The sequence below is a fragment of the Canis lupus genome, chromosome 17 (genome assembly GCF_003254725.2).
Source record: "Canis lupus dingo isolate Sandy chromosome 17, ASM325472v2, whole genome shotgun sequence".
NCBI lineage: Eukaryota > Metazoa > Chordata > Mammalia > Carnivora > Canidae > Canis > Canis lupus.
The window spans coordinates 4609667-4627381 of NC_064259.1; the positions used below are offsets into that span (position 1 = coordinate 4609667).

General features: G+C 56.0%; 1 protein-coding gene across 5 annotated transcripts in view; it reads left to right on the plus strand.

The window, feature by feature from the left end:
- RNF144A (ring finger protein 144A) overlaps window positions 1-17715 on the plus strand; it is a 117783-nt gene that overhangs the window by 87549 nt on the left and 12519 nt on the right. For all 5 annotated transcript variants that reach the window (XM_049095373.1, XM_025454740.3, XM_049095374.1 and 2 more), the window contains 3 exons: window positions 4042-4249; window positions 8546-8693; window positions 14254-14343. In XM_049095373.1, the coding sequence (XP_048951330.1) occupies window positions 4042-4249; window positions 8546-8693; window positions 14254-14343 (446 nt within the window). The remainder of the gene's footprint in view (window positions 1-4041; window positions 4250-8545; window positions 8694-14253; window positions 14344-17715) is intronic.

Consider the following 17715-nt stretch of genomic DNA (forward strand, 5'->3'; position numbering starts at 1 on the left):
CTCTGTGAAACTTTGTAATTTCAAATGCTTTGGCTTAGTAAAAGTTTTTTTTTTTTTTTTTTAAACTTTGCCTAAAGACAAAGCCATCTTGACCTCGTTTAACAAAATCTCTCAACAATTATCTGAGAGCGTTTTGCTAGTGTTGTGCGAAAAGCCACAGAAACACGAAATATACTCAGGCTTATGACTGAAGACCCGTCTCAGTGAAACATTAAAACGGTGGAGGTACAGTGATTGCTCCAGCTAGTACGTTGACCACGTTTTGAGATACGATCAGAAGGCGAGTTTCAACCTGTCCTTGTGAAATGCAGTCGGGGAGGACACCACGGAAGAAAGAAAACCCAGCTCTCAGGCCCTCTGACCACATTTAGTTCTAAAAAGTCCCGTGGGTCCTGCGGTCGGTTTACGTTGCAAAAGTGGCAGCTGTTGTCTCCATGGGTCTTAGAATGTCTCCTCTGATAAAACAGCCACCGTCTCTTTTTTGTTTCCAGTTGGAAGTACGGTTGGCCACAATGTCGTATTAGTTTCAGGTACAACCACCTTGATTTTCAGCCAGTCTCCCCCACTCCTCCAGTCGGACTCTTTGGCAAGGAGGCCGTGGGCTTGTTTTTCTTTCTGAGCGCCCAGCTGCCCTCGTGGGAGACTCCGGAGGCTGACGGCGGCAGGCTTTGCAGGGGGGCTCGCTCGCTCGCGTGCCCCCGCTGCACTGCGCCCATGCTCCCGGTTGAGCCCCGACCGTGCCAGGCTGCAGGTGCTTCTTTGCGTGTCCCTGGCTCCAGAGGCAGGCCCTGCAGCTTCCCTGGCTGCTTTATCCTTGCGACAGCCACGTGCAAGTCAGATGAATGCAGAGATCTGGTCTTGTCCTGCATGGCCTTGGTGCTTTCAATGAGAGCAACGCCCAGAGGGATGAACTCACTCGCCAGGCTGATCCATGCGTCATCAGGCCTGACCAGAGCCGGGGTCTCCCCGCAGGACGGGACGAGATGCAGCCAGCGTGCCAGCCTGGCCAGCGGCGGAGTGAGAGCCGGTACCAGGGAGGGACGGCACCCTGAGCACGCCTCGTCTCCCAGCACGCTTCTCCAAGAAAACCCTGTTTAAAAAGAGAAGCATCTTTCCTTCTTTCTTTCTTTCTTTCTTTCTTTCTTTCTTTCTTTCTTTCTTTCTTTCTTTCTTTCTTTCTTTCTTTCTTTTTCTTTCTTTCTCTCTCTCTCTCTCTTTCTTTCTCTTTCTTTCTTTCTTTCTTTCTTTCTTTCTTTCTTTCTTTCTTTCTTTCTTTCTTTTTTGATCTTGGGCTTTTTTACAGAAGCAGAGCTATCAGGGACCTGCTTCGTTAATCATTAATCTTTTGTTACTGTGTCTTTGGGAGACGGGAGCTGAGATTAATTTCGTCTGGTGTGCCAGAAAATACGCTGCTGGCCTTGTTTGGAAATCTAGGATATACACAGATAGGTCTGCGTGAAAATTAGATGTCATATATATAGGATGGAACGTGTCTAACGTGTGCTGTTAGGCATGTACGTGATTGATAGAGCCCTCGGGAGTTTCCCAGTGTGGCTTTGCTTAGGGGTCAATTCCTGTCCTGTCCGCCGGCTGGTGGAATTCAGCAGTGGGGGTGATGATGGACTGTCCATAGAAGGCCTAGAGAGGAGGCCTGGGGCCGGATTCACAGGCTTTGAGGTGCCCTGGCCGTTCGGGAAGGGTGTGCACATGCGGCAGGTTGGGACAGGTTATTTGCCCTCTCTGAAAGGGAATCTGCCCCCTGGGGACAGGCAGTTGCTGTCACAGCTTCCACGAGGAGCAGAAGTCACAAAATTTAAGTCATTACCATGGAAACCTTAACTAGGTCTCCTCGCCCTGCACTCCATGAGATAATTGGGCCTTTGGCGATGAGGCAGCCCAGTGGCTGCATTCGCTGTGCGAGGAGAATGAACGGGACATGGGGCAGAGCCAGAGGGGCACGAGGGAGCGCAGGCCTCCCGGACCCACGCCACAGGCTCCTCAGAGTAGGGCAGGGCTGGGAGAGGGCGGCGGGCTCACTGACGCGCCCTGACAGACCAGCTCCAACCACCATGTGGAGAGGGAAGAGCACAGAGCAGCCTGAGGATTTGCCTCCACGTGTCCTGAGGGCCCACCCTCTGCTTTGCCCCCGTGCCCAGAGGGGACCCCGAAATCTAGCCAGGGCGGAGCTGGGCTCCCCCAAAGCACTCACTAGCCCCGCTGAAGACAAGGAGCTGCGCAGAGGGCATGAGGGGGTGAATCAGACCAGGGAGGGGAGGGCTTGGGTCACCTTCCCCGCTTCCATTCCCTCTCGCCTCCCGTCACCTCAACTCAGGTGAGCTCCCCGCACACGTGCCCCACGGAGCCACCTCCCCGGATCTGATGGCCACAGACATTCCTAGAAAAACAAACCCTGAAGCTCTCACCTCATGCCAAGAGCTAATTTTACCCCTTCACTCAGGATCGGGAACATCGCGGAGACTTTGCATGACCCTAACGAAGACCAGTTAAGAAGTAGCACATTTTCCTGGATGCCCGAGTTCCTTTATGTTAATAGGTTCTCCTAAATCTTCCCTAGACCTGCCAGCTTGGTAGTTTCCTGCCGCTGATGAATTCTCCCTTCCGGAAAACAAACAAACAAACAAAAAACAAAAACAGGTCGGGGGAAGGCGTTAGATGAGAGCAGGAGGGGGGCCAGCCCCGGCCAGTGGCCCTTGGTCTGGCATCGTAGGTAAAGCTTCATCGGAACACACATTTAGACATCAGCTCGACGCCGCACGACTCTGCAAGACTAAAATACACTGTAACTTTGCAGAAAACGTTGGCTCGCTCCTGGGCTAGAAGACGGTTTTCAGGGTTGTACCTGACGCAGCTTATTCCTAGAGGGCTGGATCTGGCCTCCCGTGTGAGCGGGGGCCGTGGCTCCCCTCCGCGTGCCCCGTGGCAGCCCATGGGTGAGGTCCAGGCGCACGTCCAGCCCCCGTGCAGCCTCCGGGCTGCGGTAGATCCCGGTGCGTGCAAACCCTGCCCTTGATGCAGGTGACCTCGGCCCACCCCGCTGGCGGGCTGTCTCCGGCCACGCAGCTCGCGGGGCCCTTTCATTGCCTTCCAGGATTCCCTGGCAGAGGCCCGCGGGCTCGGGTTACGTCCCCAGGGCCACCGCTGAGAAACCCGTGGCCTACTTCAGGGCCTTTGAAAATAGCCCCAGGCCTCTGGCCTGTGATAGGTTTTGGCAGAGCCTCAGCCTCTCTGTGGTTTCCTGCTGGGCTCTCGCCTAGGGTTCGGTGTCACCCGGACGGGCCGCCAGTGCAGCGACCAGCCCGGCTCACAAGGAAGGGCAGCTCGGGACCCATCATTCAAAGAAATGCAGGTTTTGCACCAGGTCATGAGGGAGTGGAAACGGGAGGGTAGCCTGCTTTTCAAAATAAACGCTGCCACTGAACTCCCTTCCGTGGGGCTTCTTAGCCGCTTGGCCTCCGCTGGGAGGGGCGGCCTGGCCATTCCACGGGGGTGTGAGTGGGTCCGTGGCTTACATTCAACTTTGGGAGGGAGCCGTAGGTGAAGGAGCCTCTCGATGAGAAGAGTTTGGCCACGTTCCTCCCTCCTGTCTCTGGGTCCTCCTGCCCTGCCCTGGGCTGGGTCGGGAGGCACACAGAGGCCTGACTTCAGGAAGCTGCGTCCTGAGGAGGCAGACGGAGCAGAAGGGGTGCTGGACCCTGGCCCGGGGCCCCTCGGGGGGCTGGGGGTGGGAGGCCAGGATGTGGTGGCAGGCGGGTGCCTCCCCGTGGCCACCGGCATTCTGGGTGCGGGCAGCAGCGTCTCTAAAGGATGCTGGGTGTCTGGGGTGGGGTCAGGAGTGCGGAGTGTGGTGGTGGTGGGAGGGGGGTAGAAGGAGCCAGGCAAGCAGCAGGCCCTGAAGGGCGTCATAGAGAGCCCGTGACATTCCCTCTGGAAGCCCCACACTCCTGTGACCCCTCAGCCTGAGCACCTCTCGAGACCCTTCGTGTGTAGACGTTGACCTCCCGTTTTGTCTCCCTGTGTTAGAGGTGCTCCTGGACCCCTGTCGGACGTGGTGCCCGGCCTCCACCTGCCAGGCCGTGTGCCAGCTCCAGGAGATGGGGCTGCAGACCCCTCAGCTGGTGCAGTGCAAGGCCTGTGCCATGGAATTCTGCTCCGCCTGCAAAGCCAGCTGGCACCCTGGCCAGGGCTGCCCGGAGACCATGCCCATCACCTTCCTTCCCGGAGAGACCAGGTACCCGCCGCGCAGCCACCGCGGGAGGCACGGGCCAAGGGCTGGGGCCGAGGAAGACGGGGGGCGCTCCTCCTTAGACGCGTCTCCGCAAGACGTGACGGCATCTGGATCAGTCTCTTCCTCTTGAGCCTCATTTAAACCCGGGTGGGTGGGTGGGTTGATTATTTTTGAGAGCTGATTATGCGTCAGGTACTGTGCAGAGCAGTGGCGCTGTAATGACGCACAGGAAACGGACCGCTCTCCGCCCATCCAGAAAGACGGACGTGTGGACGGCTTATTACTGTCACGGCTTCTAAGTCCTGTGGTACCTAAAGATTTCCCAGACTCCATTGTGTGGAGGGTGAGACCAGGGGGACGGGAACAGGAGCAAGAGGAGGCGCACGGTGGTTACCAATACCAGGGGAGGAGGTTTCCAGGTGCCCGAGAGCAAGGGGCGGCATCTCCCTAGAAGAGCGGGCGCGCAGGAAGCTGCGGGCAAGCACGACTGCGTGTCTGCCCTCCTGTGCCCTGGTCAGACCCCCAGGCCGCTGCCCGGGCGGACACCATCACTGTAGGTGCCTTGAAGTGGAGTAGCATGAATCCTAAGGAACTGGCAATATTCAGCCACTTTTGTCCCCTAAGGTCTGTAGCACAGATAGTTCCCCGAGATGGTGTCAGCCTTGCACCCGTTGAGGCCACGCTCCTGGTAGAGGGACTCCCACTGGCCACCCAAAAGTGCGGCCTCCAGCTGCTCCCCATTAGTCCCCACTAGCTACCAGCTGCTCCCCATTCCCCTCTCCCCATCCCACACCCCTGCTCCCACTCCCCACAGCTCCACCTGCACATATCCTCTTGGCATGCCTCGGGCCCTTCCTCCCATCTGCACATCCATTCCTGTGCCCACGTGCCCCTTCGCCACCCTCTTTCCCTGGAGGCTTCTTGCCCCCCTCGAAGACATGGCTCACATCCCCCCGTTATCCAGCTGCCCCGTTCCCAGGACAGGGCTAATGACCCCACCCTCTGTGCCGTCCCACTGCAGATCCTCTGCGTGGGTCACAGCACCAGCCATATGGTGCTTTTGCTCGTCTGTGTATGTGGCCGATTCCTCCACTAGTCTGAGCTCCCCTATCACGGCCCACGCTTGTCCGAACATTGTCACCCCAGATCTTGGCATCCGGCAGGCACTCGAATGCTAGAATGGATCACCTCCCTCATATTTAGGTTCTTAATGCTTCATGACTTTGCAAGAAGAAACACACTCCTGTACGGTCAGTGTCCACATTACTGAAGAGCTGAGTGTCCAGGGTGGGGGCCAGGTACAGAGGAAGCAGGTAGGGGTTCTCTCCTCACGACACATCCGAGTTACCTGTTTGAAAGAGAAGCTCCCTGGGAGTGAGTGAGTGAGTGGGTTCCTATGCTCTGTTACGGAAGACGATGAGCAGTGAGAGAGAGCCAGGGTCCCGTCCTGGGTGGGGTGGAGGCAGGCTCCAGCCATGATACCTCTTAAGCCTAAAGCGGAGGCTGGTGAGCGTTGGGAGCCTGATGACTTAGTATTTCTCCTCCTGAGATGTTCTGGTCTCATTTAGGTCATTGCAGAGGGCGGCAAGCATTGCACAGTCTACGTGTCTGTTAAATCATCTCATTGTATGCCCTGCAAAGAGCAGAAACACACAAAAATGAAAAACATCACATTGTGCAAACTAAAAAAAATTAAAAAAGCAACACAGGGAAAATTAAATCGAAATTCACCAGTCTCATTTTGGGGAAACCTAAAAATCCAAAGATCTCCTATAGAAATCTCTGGCTTCTCCAGCTGCACTGAGCCAGCCTCTATTCCCACCTGCTGATGGTCGCTGGAGCAGAGAAGCAGCCAGCTCTTGGGAAGGGGGTTGGTGCTTATTTTTAGTGTACTGTAGTCCTCTTGCATACTGGTCCTGAGGCTGGAGGCAGGTGGCGTTAGGAACCCAGGCTGCGCTCCACTGGTCCTTCGGCTCCATCTTCCCTGAAGCCATGTTCCCATCCACCGCCTGACCAGCTCCAATCACAATGACGCATGTCTGCCTCACGCAGATCGTGAGGAAGCTCTCGGAGACTCCTATCTACCTTCATAAATTTGAGTTCCTAGTGAGACTTGTCATTAATAGTAATCATACATGTAATTCAGATGCCAGGAAATGTTTGGAAACCACTGTCCGTACGATGTAAATTCCTGTGCATGCCACAACGCACCAGAACTTACGTAGTTTAACTCTTTCCCACTTTACAAAGTCTCTCTGAGAGATGGTCTTGGCTCTCTGCTGATATGCTGGCCCCGTTCATGGCATTTCCTTCAAAATGAGCTTATGAGTCACATGGGAAAATTAGTCTCATTACTCGAAGGTCACAACTAGCTTTCAAACCAAAATGATGTTATCTAACCCGATAGCCAACGTCAGTTACTGGATTTGGTGCCTTGTGACTTTTTGGCTCTTGGCAGAAATCATCTGGAGGGCCCAGCTCGAGATTGCGCAGAGCTGAGCTGTTTCCCTGGGCCCCCTGGAGGCACTTGCTTGTGACCGCCCTGGCTCATCCGGACTCACATTCTGTGCAGCCAGCTTGCCGTGTGGTTTGCCTCCACTTTAGAGGAGAATTGGAGCTAGAGACAGTGTTCCCTTTTCAGAGAGAGTATATCCACACGTGCCCCTTACGGCCAGGGTCTGTAGGTGTGTGTTCTGCGTGCAGGGAAACCCTTGCAGGCCTCACCACACCCTGAGTTGGATGCTGCCAGCCTCACTTCTAGCAGTGGGTCAGGACCCCAACTCTGCTGATGCCCGAGTGGCATGGCTGGGACTTGTCTCTAGACCCCGTGCTCCTCCCTGCAAGGACATCCCACCTCCTTCTAGCATGTCCTCACCGGTCACCTCCTGAACAGAACAGAACCACATTCTGCTGGAGCTCGTGCCTCACCGAGGAGGAGCCTCTCCTGGTTATCAGTTGGCTCATACGAGAGTCAAAACATTTTTTATTTATTTATTTATTTATTTATTTATTTATTTATTTATTTATAAGATTTTATTTATTTATTCATGAGAGACACAGAGAGAGAGAGAGAGAGAGAGGCAGAGACACAGGCAGAGAGAGAAGCAGGCTTCATGCAGGGAGCCCAATGTGAGACTCGATCCTGGAACTCCGGGATCATGCTCTGGGCCGAAGGCAGATGCTCAACTGCTGAGTCACCCAGGCGTCCCTCAAAACACTTTTTAATTATTATATTTAATCATGATATATGATGCATGTGGAAGATCCTTCCGCCAAAATGCACTCCAAATGCTGGAAGTTGCTCACTTGCCGTGGACGTGTGCCCATCCGTGCTTTAGGTTCTGGAGGGGCTGCTCACTCCAGCGGGAGATCACTCTTCTCCTGGAGACGTTGGACTGATGTAATGAGTTCAGGTAATACAGCAAAAGCGTTCCCATAGCCAGTGAGAACTTCTTATAGCAGTTTACCATTTATTCCTCCCAATGATCCCAGGCATGTATTTTTTGAGCTTTCTTTTGATATTTAACAGCGTGGGATGAACATTCTTCCGGAATCCCACCAAAATGTCTATGTCATCTCTTCATTATCAGCATGAAATTATTGCTGTCATTTATCGGCCAGCTTCCCCCATGCCCGAGGCTGCACTGTACTCTCGTCACGCCTCGTCTTCAAGCATGCTCATACCGGGAGGGCTGAGGCCCAGCGTGGCTGCTGCACAGCCGTCTGCATAGGGCCGGCTCGGGACCCCGGGCTTACACCCTATCACACTAACCACCGCGAGCCTAACCAGACTTCTCAGGAAAGCGAATCTGTAAGGACAAGCCCAGTAGATCTAACTAATCAATGAGCACATAGTTGTAACATTTTTTTTTTTCTGAAAATAGTGAAGTGCTTAAAAGTTATCATTGATCCTTTGGAAAGTATATGTCCTTCATCTGAAGACGGACATAAAATATGAATATAATCCCATTATGCAGACACCTTCATTATAAACCTTTGCTGTATGTAAGTAATGTCTTTTGTCTACATATGCCTAAACTTTAATATATACTGATAATTGCTTCTTTTCCCTTAAATCCAGCTGGCTGACCCACAGGTTTTTGTTTTCTGTTTATTGTGGGTTTTTTTGGTTTTATTGGTGATTGTTTTTTGGAGTCTGTTTCATTGGTTTCAGTTTATGACATTTAATAACAAGCGGCCTCGGCCCCTCTAGTTGCGCCGACGCCTGCAGCCTAGCTGGTGCCGACAGCTCTCCCCTGGGCCACGCTGAGCCTAGCGCTGATGGAATCTCTCCCGCAGCTCTGCTTTCAAACTGGAGGAGGACGACGCACCCATCAAGCGCTGCCCCAAGTGCAAGGTCTATATCGAGCGGGACGAAGGCTGTGCCCAGATGATGTGTAAGAACTGCAAACACGCCTTCTGCTGGTACTGCCTCGAGTCTCTGGACGTGAGTACAGCCTTGAGCTTGGCTTGGAGGTTCAGACTTGGAGTGGGAAACACACCAGCCATTTCCTAAAGAGCTTAGAGAACGTGCCTAGGAAACAGAAATAACATTATCAGCTGTTTTTCTGTGCTTATGAAAATACTAATTCATCGAGTGCAGTGGTATCAGAAGTTCTGGGGAGCAAATGGTCAGCTCAGGCTTGGGATTCAGCCCAGGTGGACATGGTCTTAGGATCTTAGATTTTGTCCATGGGGATGATCTTAGCTCGATAGCTGTAACAGAACACCAGAGACAATGGGCATTTATTCCTCCCAGTTCTGGAGCCTTATTGCCCAAGATTAGGTGCCAGCAGATTCAGTTCTTGGCCCTTGGCCCCAATGCCAAGAGAGGCAAGAGAACCCTTTTTGGCTTACACATGGCTGCTTTCTCGCTATATCCTCATGAGGCAGAGAGAGAGAAACTAGTGTTTCTTCGTTGTATAAGAGCTTGCACCCATCTCATGACCTCATCTGAACCTCATCACCTCCCAAAGACCCTGCCTTTGGGTCCCATGGGGGATTCAGGCTTCAACATATGAATTTGGGGGGACGCAACCATGTAGTGCACAGCAGGGACTGTTAGTGGAATAAGAAGGATAAATAGAGGTAAGGGACTGGGAAATATGGTGGCGGCCACACGGTTACTTCCCTGACCCGTTGTTACCTTCAGGGCAGAAAAACACACTCTGTGCCATCTCGCAGAATGGAAGTTCCCAGCCTCGTATGGCCACTTTCTCCCAAGTGTCCGCTGTGCCCAGTGTTTCCCAAACACTCTATATGCCAGTGTTTCTACACATGCTGCATTCCCACTGGGAGCACCCGGCCCTCCCCTCCTGAAGCACCTGTTTTTTGTTGTTGTTGTTTTGTTTTTGTTTTTGTTTTTGTTTTTCTGGAACTTCCGGGTCAGATGTGAAGGATATTTCTTTTCAGTTCCATATTCTCCTTCCTCACCCGTATTAAGAGAATGGGCATCTTGCCAAAATGACACATTCTGACTTTAGTTTTAGAAGAGTTTATTTGTACATAGGGTTTTTTTTTTATTATTATTTATTTGAAAGAGAGAACACGTGCAATGGGGATGGGCAGAGGGAGGGAGAGAATCGCAAGCCGGCTTCACACCCAGCACAGAGCCCAATGCTGGGCTCCGTCTCATGACCCCGAGATCATGACCTGAGCCAAAACCAAGAGTTGGACGCTTAGCTGACTGAGCCATTCAGGCGCCCCTGTGCATAGGTTTTTAAAACTAAGTAGCAGAAATAATCATCTGTTAAAATCTTTGTGGTTAGTGACTATCATAGCAAATCGAGCCATGTGTCCTATGTATTTATATTTGTCTGTCTTGTGGAGCAAGGTTGACTGTGTCTGGCTTCTTCAGTAAATAGTATTAAGCCATTAAGATCTAACTAAATGGAGGGAGGGTTGCCACAGTTTCCTGCTTTACCTTGTGAGGAGCTCACTGGTCCACAGCCCACCCCTGCTTCCCTGACTCTGTGACCTCAGAGCCCTAGTCTGGGTAAGTGTCCCTCCCTGGGGCCACATCAGAACAGTCAGCTCAGCTCCCGAGGGCCCAGAAAGGCCAGCTTCTCAGGGCTGCCAAAGTGAAGGAGATAAAGGGTCCCTGACAGTGGGCTGAGTGGAGTAACTTTGGAAGACAGCCTGTCGTCCTCAGGACAAGTCTGCAGATTGTCGAGAAAGTAAATGCCTGTTTGAGGTGGAATCTTAAAGAGTCTGTAAGTTAAAGGCTGCCTTTAAAAAAATTAGATTGCTTCTTTTGGCTTGTTTTTCTGAGATGTTTATTGTTCTTTTATTAACTTAAAGGATTGGATGTGCAGTAGAATGCGTGTAGCTGCATGAGTCTTGGGAAGATATTACCCTTTTGGTGTCCTGGAGGCTTCATTTGCTTACCCAAGGCAAGCTTAATAAGTCAGTTTGGCAAGATTAATCTTTAGCTTAGATCCAGACAACTATGTTCTGTGATCTTGTGTGTTGAGAAGAGATGTTTAGAGGACTTCTGAGGCACTACGACGTCCTTAGGGCCTGGAAGTTTTCACATACATATACTACCTGGGTGTACAGTATATGTATAAATTTTATATATAAAGTTTTTTTTTTTTACTATTTATTTATTTATTTTATGATAGAGAGAGACGCAGAGACACAGGAGGAGGGAGAAGCAGGCTCCATGCCGGGAGCACAATGCGGGACTCGATCCCGGGACTCCAGGATCGTGCCCTGGGCCAAAGGCAGGCCCCAAACCACTGAGCCACCCAGGGATCCCAAGTTTTTCTTTCTTATGTGTGTAATTTTGTATTTTAACATATTCCCGTTGTGGGGAGGAAACTGATTTTTAAATTAGGATGTACCCAGGGACACCTTGGTGGCTCAGTGGTTGAGCATCTGCCTTTGGCTCAGGGCGTGACCCCGGGGTCCTGGGATCGAGTCCTGCATCGGGCTCCCTGCATGGAGCCTGCTTCTCCCTGTGCCTGTGTCTCTGCCTCTCCGTGTGTGTCTCTCATGAACAAATAAATAAAATCTTAAAAAAAACAAAACAAAACATCAATTAGGATGTATTTAGTGTTGGCCTGCAGTTTGCCAGTCCTTAAAACTTTTCCTGAAGGGAAGGAAGGGAGATGAGAGTTTCACTCCCTGTTAGCCAATCTTCTTGAAGAGTTTTGGGGAGAGGTATTGGCAGCCGGCTGACAGAGGTGTAGTTTCTGGGGTGACCCCCCCCCCACGCTGCTCTGATGAAGCTACAGGAAAGGGTGCGGTCGTCGACTCTGCCTTGGTCCCCAGAGGAACGCCCCACGTGCCTGAGGTCTGAGGCCCGGGCCACCCTGGCTCTGCCCAAACTAAGGACGCGTGGCGCCACCCTGCTCTTTTCCTGAAAGCTCTCACCCCCTCTGGCCAAGCATTTCTTGTTTGTCTTTGTAAAGGAAGAGCTGCTGAGAAATGGCCCTGTGGCCCGAGAAAGCAGATTCTCAAGGAAAGGGAGTCTGCTCGCGGGTAACTTCTCGAGGACAATCACCGTGAGACACCGTGAGACAAGTGCGCGGTTGCGTGGCTGGAAGCCAGCAGTGCTTCTAAGACAGGAGAGGAGAGCGCTGCACTTGCCTCCCTCGCACACTTACAGTCAGGGAGTTACAGATCCTGCGAGGCGGCTTCCTTCCACTAGACGCCCTCTCCCCCTGTCTGCACCTGGCCCGGACCCTCACTTGGGGCGCCCGTCGCGCTCCCCGGCTTTCCCACTCCAGTGCCTCCTGGCCGCTGCCACACGGTCGATAGGGACACTTGCGCTTTCTTCCTTTTATTTTTCTGGGGCAGTAGATAGTAGTTCATATCTATTAAGTTCATCTGTTCAGTGCCCACACTGTGCAACTGGTCATACACACCCGCTTTATTTAATGCGTGCATTCTTCCTGTGCGAGTCAGAACGATTTCCTTTTTCAAGGGGAGTCCAGGAAGATTTAACAGCTTTTCCCAAAAGCACTGCAGGAGGAACGAACCAGCGTCCACTCTTTGATCTTTCAGTCTCTAAAAAGACAATAGATTCGGATCGCTCCATAGTTTCTGTGTCCAGCCCGGGGCTTAACGAGACTTCCCTGCACATTGTTAGGCAAGTGTTCCAGGTCACAGAGGTACACCTAGATTCCTGGCAGGTCCTGGGGGTCGTTCTGCCCAAAGCCTCCGACCACTAAACGTCACAGTGAAATCATCTGTATTTTGTAAAAGCGTCGCAGAGGGCTTTGGTCGGGTAAGAGGAAGGCACTATTTGAACGAGCTCCCGTTCTGTTCAGGAGGCACACCCTGAGCGTCTTGGCGCCCCTGGACTCCCTGGGGTGGCGGAGCCCTGGCGGGGATGCTGGGGATTGCCCTGCCCGTTTCTTCGGTTTGTGTTTCAGAAAACAAGCTCTTCAGCAGCAGCCTACGTTGCAAGGCTTTGTGACAGGCAGTCGGGGAAGACCAGACGTAGCCAGGAATTAGCTAATATCTCCATGTCTGGGTAAATGTCAGCGTAAAGGAAAGTGCAACTAAGAGTTCAAGGGGGGGGGGTGGTGACTGGGGGGCTCAGTCGATTAAACGACTGACTCTGCATTTCAGCTCAGGTCATGATCTCCAGGTTGTGGGAATGAGCCCCATGTGGGCGTCTGCTGGAGATTCCCTCTCCCTCTCCCTCTGCCCCTTCCCTGCTCTTGCTTGCTCTCTCTCTCTCTCTCATTTTCTTTCTAAATAAATAAAACCTTAAAAAAAAAGTTGAAGGAAGCAGGGGCTCACAGTGGACAGACGTCAGAAATCGCTTCGTAGGAGACGCGGCTCCGGCTAGAGGAGGCTTTCTGTTCGTTTGCACCTGGGCTTCCTTCCGCAGTCGAGGGCCCGGGCACAGGGGTGAGGCAGGCCGTGGCAGGCTGGGACTTCCAAGCCTCCACAAAGGCTTCCTTCTTGCCGCTGCCACGGAGAAGCCTGGGTGTCAGGACGTGCACTGTGCGCCCTGGCCCCGGCGGGAAGGCCCGTGGGACCAGCAGACTCCAGGCGGGCTCCGGTCTTGGAGAGCAGGCCTCGCTGACCGTGACCCCCCAGGCTGGTCCAGCAGAGCTGATTGGAAGGGCCGGACGCCAGGCTGTATGTGCGGCCTTCCAGGCCTCCGGGAACAGTGACTTCCCGTCCTCTCGGGACATTGGGGCCTCTGCTTATTTATTTATTCCTTTCTCAGGAGGAGGCGGTTTAGGCCATCAGTTAAATGAGTAAACAGCCACTGGCCCCTCCTTTGTACTGGGTCTCGAGCTGTTTCTTTGTTCCACAGGGTCGGTGGGGGCAGTGAGGGGTTTGGGTGTGGGGGTCACGTGCTGAGCCAGGACGTAGTTAGCGACTGTCCTTGGCTGAGGGTCCAGCGCCAGGAACGGAGGGACGGCCTGGGGGCCGGCACGGGAGCCGAGAGGGCTGGGGGCGAGGCTCGGGCAGGAACAGGCCGCGTCCGGGAGGCCCAGCTCGCTTCGGGCCGTCCGCTCGGCCGGAGGAGCTGTAGGTGGCCCGTGGTCGCTGAGTAATGAGGCCGCTTTAGAGGCCGGAGCTGAGAGGAAGAAGCACTTCCCAGGTGAGAAGCCTGGCACCAGTGGAGGAGGATGAACCAGAGATGAAGGGATCACCGGGTGCAGGGGTGAGCCTGCCGGCCGGGCGGGCAAAAAGAGGATATGAAGACAGAAGCGCACCCGTGGCCTCAACACAGCCAGAGCCGGGAGCGGCTTGTGGGGGACCAGGAGCCCCCAACCCACCTGTTCACGAGCCCTGCATCACAGAGGCTCTTCCTGCAAGGGCGGGACCCTGGAATCTGGATCAGGGCGCCCCCGGCCGCGGCCCCTGGGGGTGCTGCAGGGAGGGTGGAGGCAGAGGGCCCGCCAGGCCGCCCAGTGCCCCCGGGCCGTGCCCTTCCTCCGGGCCACCCGCGCCCTCTCGTGTCCCTGCCTGCCTGGGGCCTGAGGAAACTCAGGAGCACCTGCCATTGACCCCGCTCTCTCTGTCTCTCCTTCCAGGATGATTTCCTCCTGATCCATTACGATAAAGGACCCTGCCGGAATAAGCTGGGCCATTCCAGGGCGTCCGTCATCTGGCATCGGACACAGGTAGGAGGTGGCTCGCCCAGACCCGGGGTCTTGGGGCGGGAGAGCCGCGCCCTGTGGAAAGGCGGAGCTGGGCAGCATGGGTCATCCGGGACCCTCTAGCTCTCAGATTAAGCTGGTGGTGGCCCCGGCCCCGTGTCGTGGTGCGCGTGCCTCGTGTTGCACGTGCAGTTCCTTACCCTCGGGCTGGACAGCCCCCCGGACTCCCGGCGTTGGCGATGATCCCCCAGGGGGTGGGGGGATCCCTGCGTGGCCCTCAGTGAAGAGCTGCCGCTGGAGCCCTTGAGGTGCGCCAGCTAGTCTCAGGAAAAGGGGGGACGGAGGGAAGGGGGAGTCCCTGCCTGGCGGCGTCTGCGCAGCCTGTGGGGCTTCCCAACGCACAGTGATTTGGGGCTGCGTGTAGTACAGCTGGGGCCCCTGGAGCGGGGGCTGGAGGTCCTCAGGGAATAGGACAGGTGCGTCCCTGTCCTGCGGGGACAGCGTGACGCGTGCTAGGGCTTTAGCGGGGTAGGTGATGGATGGCGCGGCCGGGAGGGCCAGCGCGGGGTACCCTTGGCCCGGTGCTGAGGGACGCTCGCCCTGGAAATGAGGCTTCCGGCTATTTGACCAGCAAAAATGGGTTTCTTTGGGAGCAGCTTAGGGGTGCGCCACGGGAGCAGCCAGGCCCGGCCAGCCCCAGGCAGGGCACTCTTTCATACAAGAAGGGGGGCCTTGGGGAGGCCGTGGAGACATCAGAGGCCCTGGGAGGACCAGGGAGCTGCGGGGTCCTGAACGAGCGCTCCTCAGGGCTGGGCTGCTCCAGGGAGTGGGGAGGAGGAGGCTGCCCTTCCCCCTGCAGGGGAGGCCCCGAGGCAGCTCCCCAAGTGCCAGCACCTGTCCCTACCTGCCCTGAGGACACAGGAGCTCAGCCTGCGGCCCCTGATGCCATCGTAATGAGGCTTCCTCTGAGTGATCTTCACAGTGATGGGGAGGAGCCAGCTGCGGGAGCGGGGGACAAAGCAGAGGGGACGGTCCAGGTGGGGCGGGCAGTCCAGGGGTGAGGGACAGTCCAGGAGGAGGGGGCACGGTCCAGGTAGGAGGAGATGGTCCAGGTAGGAGGGGATGGTCCAGGATCAGAGGGGGCAGTCCAGATAGAGGGAGGATGGTCCAGGTAGAGGGGGGACAGTCCAGGCAGATGGAGGACAGTCCAGGTCCAGGCGGGGGGGGGACTGTCCAGGAGGAGGGGGGATGGTCAGGCAGAGGGAGGATGGTCCAGGCGGAAGGGGGACGGTCAAGGTAGAGGGGGGATGGTCCAGGTGGGGGGGACAGTCCAGATAGATGGGGGATAGTCCAGGGGTGAGGGACAGTCCAGGTAGATGGGAGGATGGTCCAGGTAGGGGACAGTCCAGGAAGGGGGGGACAGTCCAGGTAGGAGGGGATGGTTCAGGGTGAGGGACAGTCCAGGCAGAAGGGGGATGGTCCAGGTAGGAGGAGACGGTCCAAATAGGAGGGGATGGTCCAGGAGGAGGGGGGACGGTCCAGGTAGAGGGAGGACAGTCCAGGTGGAAGGGGGACGGTCAAGGTAGGGGGGGGACAGTCCAGGAGGATGGGGAATGTTCAGGCAGAGGGAGGACGGTCTAGGAGGAGGGAGGACAGTCCAGGTCCAGGTAAAGGGGGGGACAGTCCAGGCGGAGAGGGGATGGTCCAGGTAGAGGGAGGATGGTCCAGGTAGAGGAGGGATGGTCCAGGTAGAGAGAAGAGTTCAGACTGCGGGAACGGCAAGGGTTGATGGGTAGAGCCCTGGTGTGAAGGCTCGAGGGCCCGCAGCAGGGGTGAGGCCCAGTGGTCGCCGATGGTGTCAGAAGAGAGTCCCCAGAACCCCAGAAGCTTGACAGCCCCCGCCCACTGTCAGGGTCACACCACCTGTGCCTCCCGCCGAGGCAGGTGTGCAGCCCAGCTGGGGACGAGGAGCATCCAGGGCTGACGCATCCAGGGCTGACGACTCCCCCTGTGAGCGCTGACTCCCCCACGGCCGCCCAAGCGGAGCCGACGAGGCGCAGAGTGGGGCTGAGGAGGCCTTCCTGCAGGGGCCCTGGGTGGACGGCCTTGGGGTGGCGGGCTGTGCGTCCCAGGAGTGACCCTCCGCCGGGGGCGGGGGTGGCGGGGGGAGCAGCGGACGGTGCGTCAGCACGGAGCCCCGGGTGCCTTCCAGGACAGCGGTCTAAGGGAGCCGAGCTGGACTGGACCGAGGGGCTGGCTGCCTGGTCCTCAACCCCAAACAGCAGTGAGTCCTGCAGCTTACGGGGTGCTTGGGTGGGAAGGGGTGTGGATGGCCGGGCGCCAAAGGCTGTTGTGGACCTGGTGCAGGCCACGGAGCTCACCAGGTCTAGAGAGCTGTGGAATCATCCTCCTCCCCTCCCCTCCCCCTCTTCCTCCCTCACTCCCTCCTCCCCCTCCCCTTCCTCCTCTCTTTCCCCCTTCTCCCACTCCTCCTCCCCTCCTCATCTTCCCCCTCCCTCCCTCTCCTTCTCCTTTTCCTCTCTCCCCCCTCCCCCCTTTTCCTCCTCCCTCTGGTCCTCCCTCCTTCGCCCCCTCCCCCTCTTCCCCCTCCTCCTCCTCTTCCCCCTTCTTCCCCCCTTCCTCCCCCCTCCTCCTCCCCCTCCTCCTCCTGGGGAGCACCTCCAGCCTCAGGGATCACCCCGCACCTCCCCGGGACCCTGCTGGTCTGCCTCTGAAGCCTGCAGAGGACTCGGTCCGTGGCCTCCTGGCTTCAGGTGCGGGCCGACCATCCGTGGTGTCTCTTGGCTCGCAGGTGCTTCCCTGGGCGAGGCCACCTGTCCTCTGCGCAGCTGTCACTGTGGCCAAATTTCCCTTTCAATAAGGACACCCACTGTGTAGGACGAGGGCCCACGCTGATGACCTCACTTGAACACGGTGACCTCTGCAAAGAGCCTATTTCTAAACAAGGTCCCATCCTGCAGTCCTGGGGCCAGGACTCCACAGGTAGCTCGTCGGGGGGTCGTGGTTCTACCCCTGGCGATACCCACACCCTCACCCCGTGCAGTAGAGGGGCCTGGAGCGAGGCCGCCGTCCTCCTGTGCCCCTTTCCCCCCACGTCTTCAGGGATGGCCGGGCATGGATCTGCGTGGTGGAAGCTGTCGGCGCCTGTGTGGGGCCATTGGACCAGAGCCGGCGAGAACTCTGGGATCCCGTCGTTCCACTCTGGCCTTTTCTGTGCAGGGAATGGGTAGCAGCCAAGGGAAGGCGGCTTTGCCCAAGGGGGTACCCCGGCTGCGTATACAACCTCCCCAAATGCATCAGCCTCACGTCCTCGTGTTGACGTCATTCACGAGCCTGTGCGTGAACAAGGCGCCACGCGGCCCGAGCTGGGGCGGA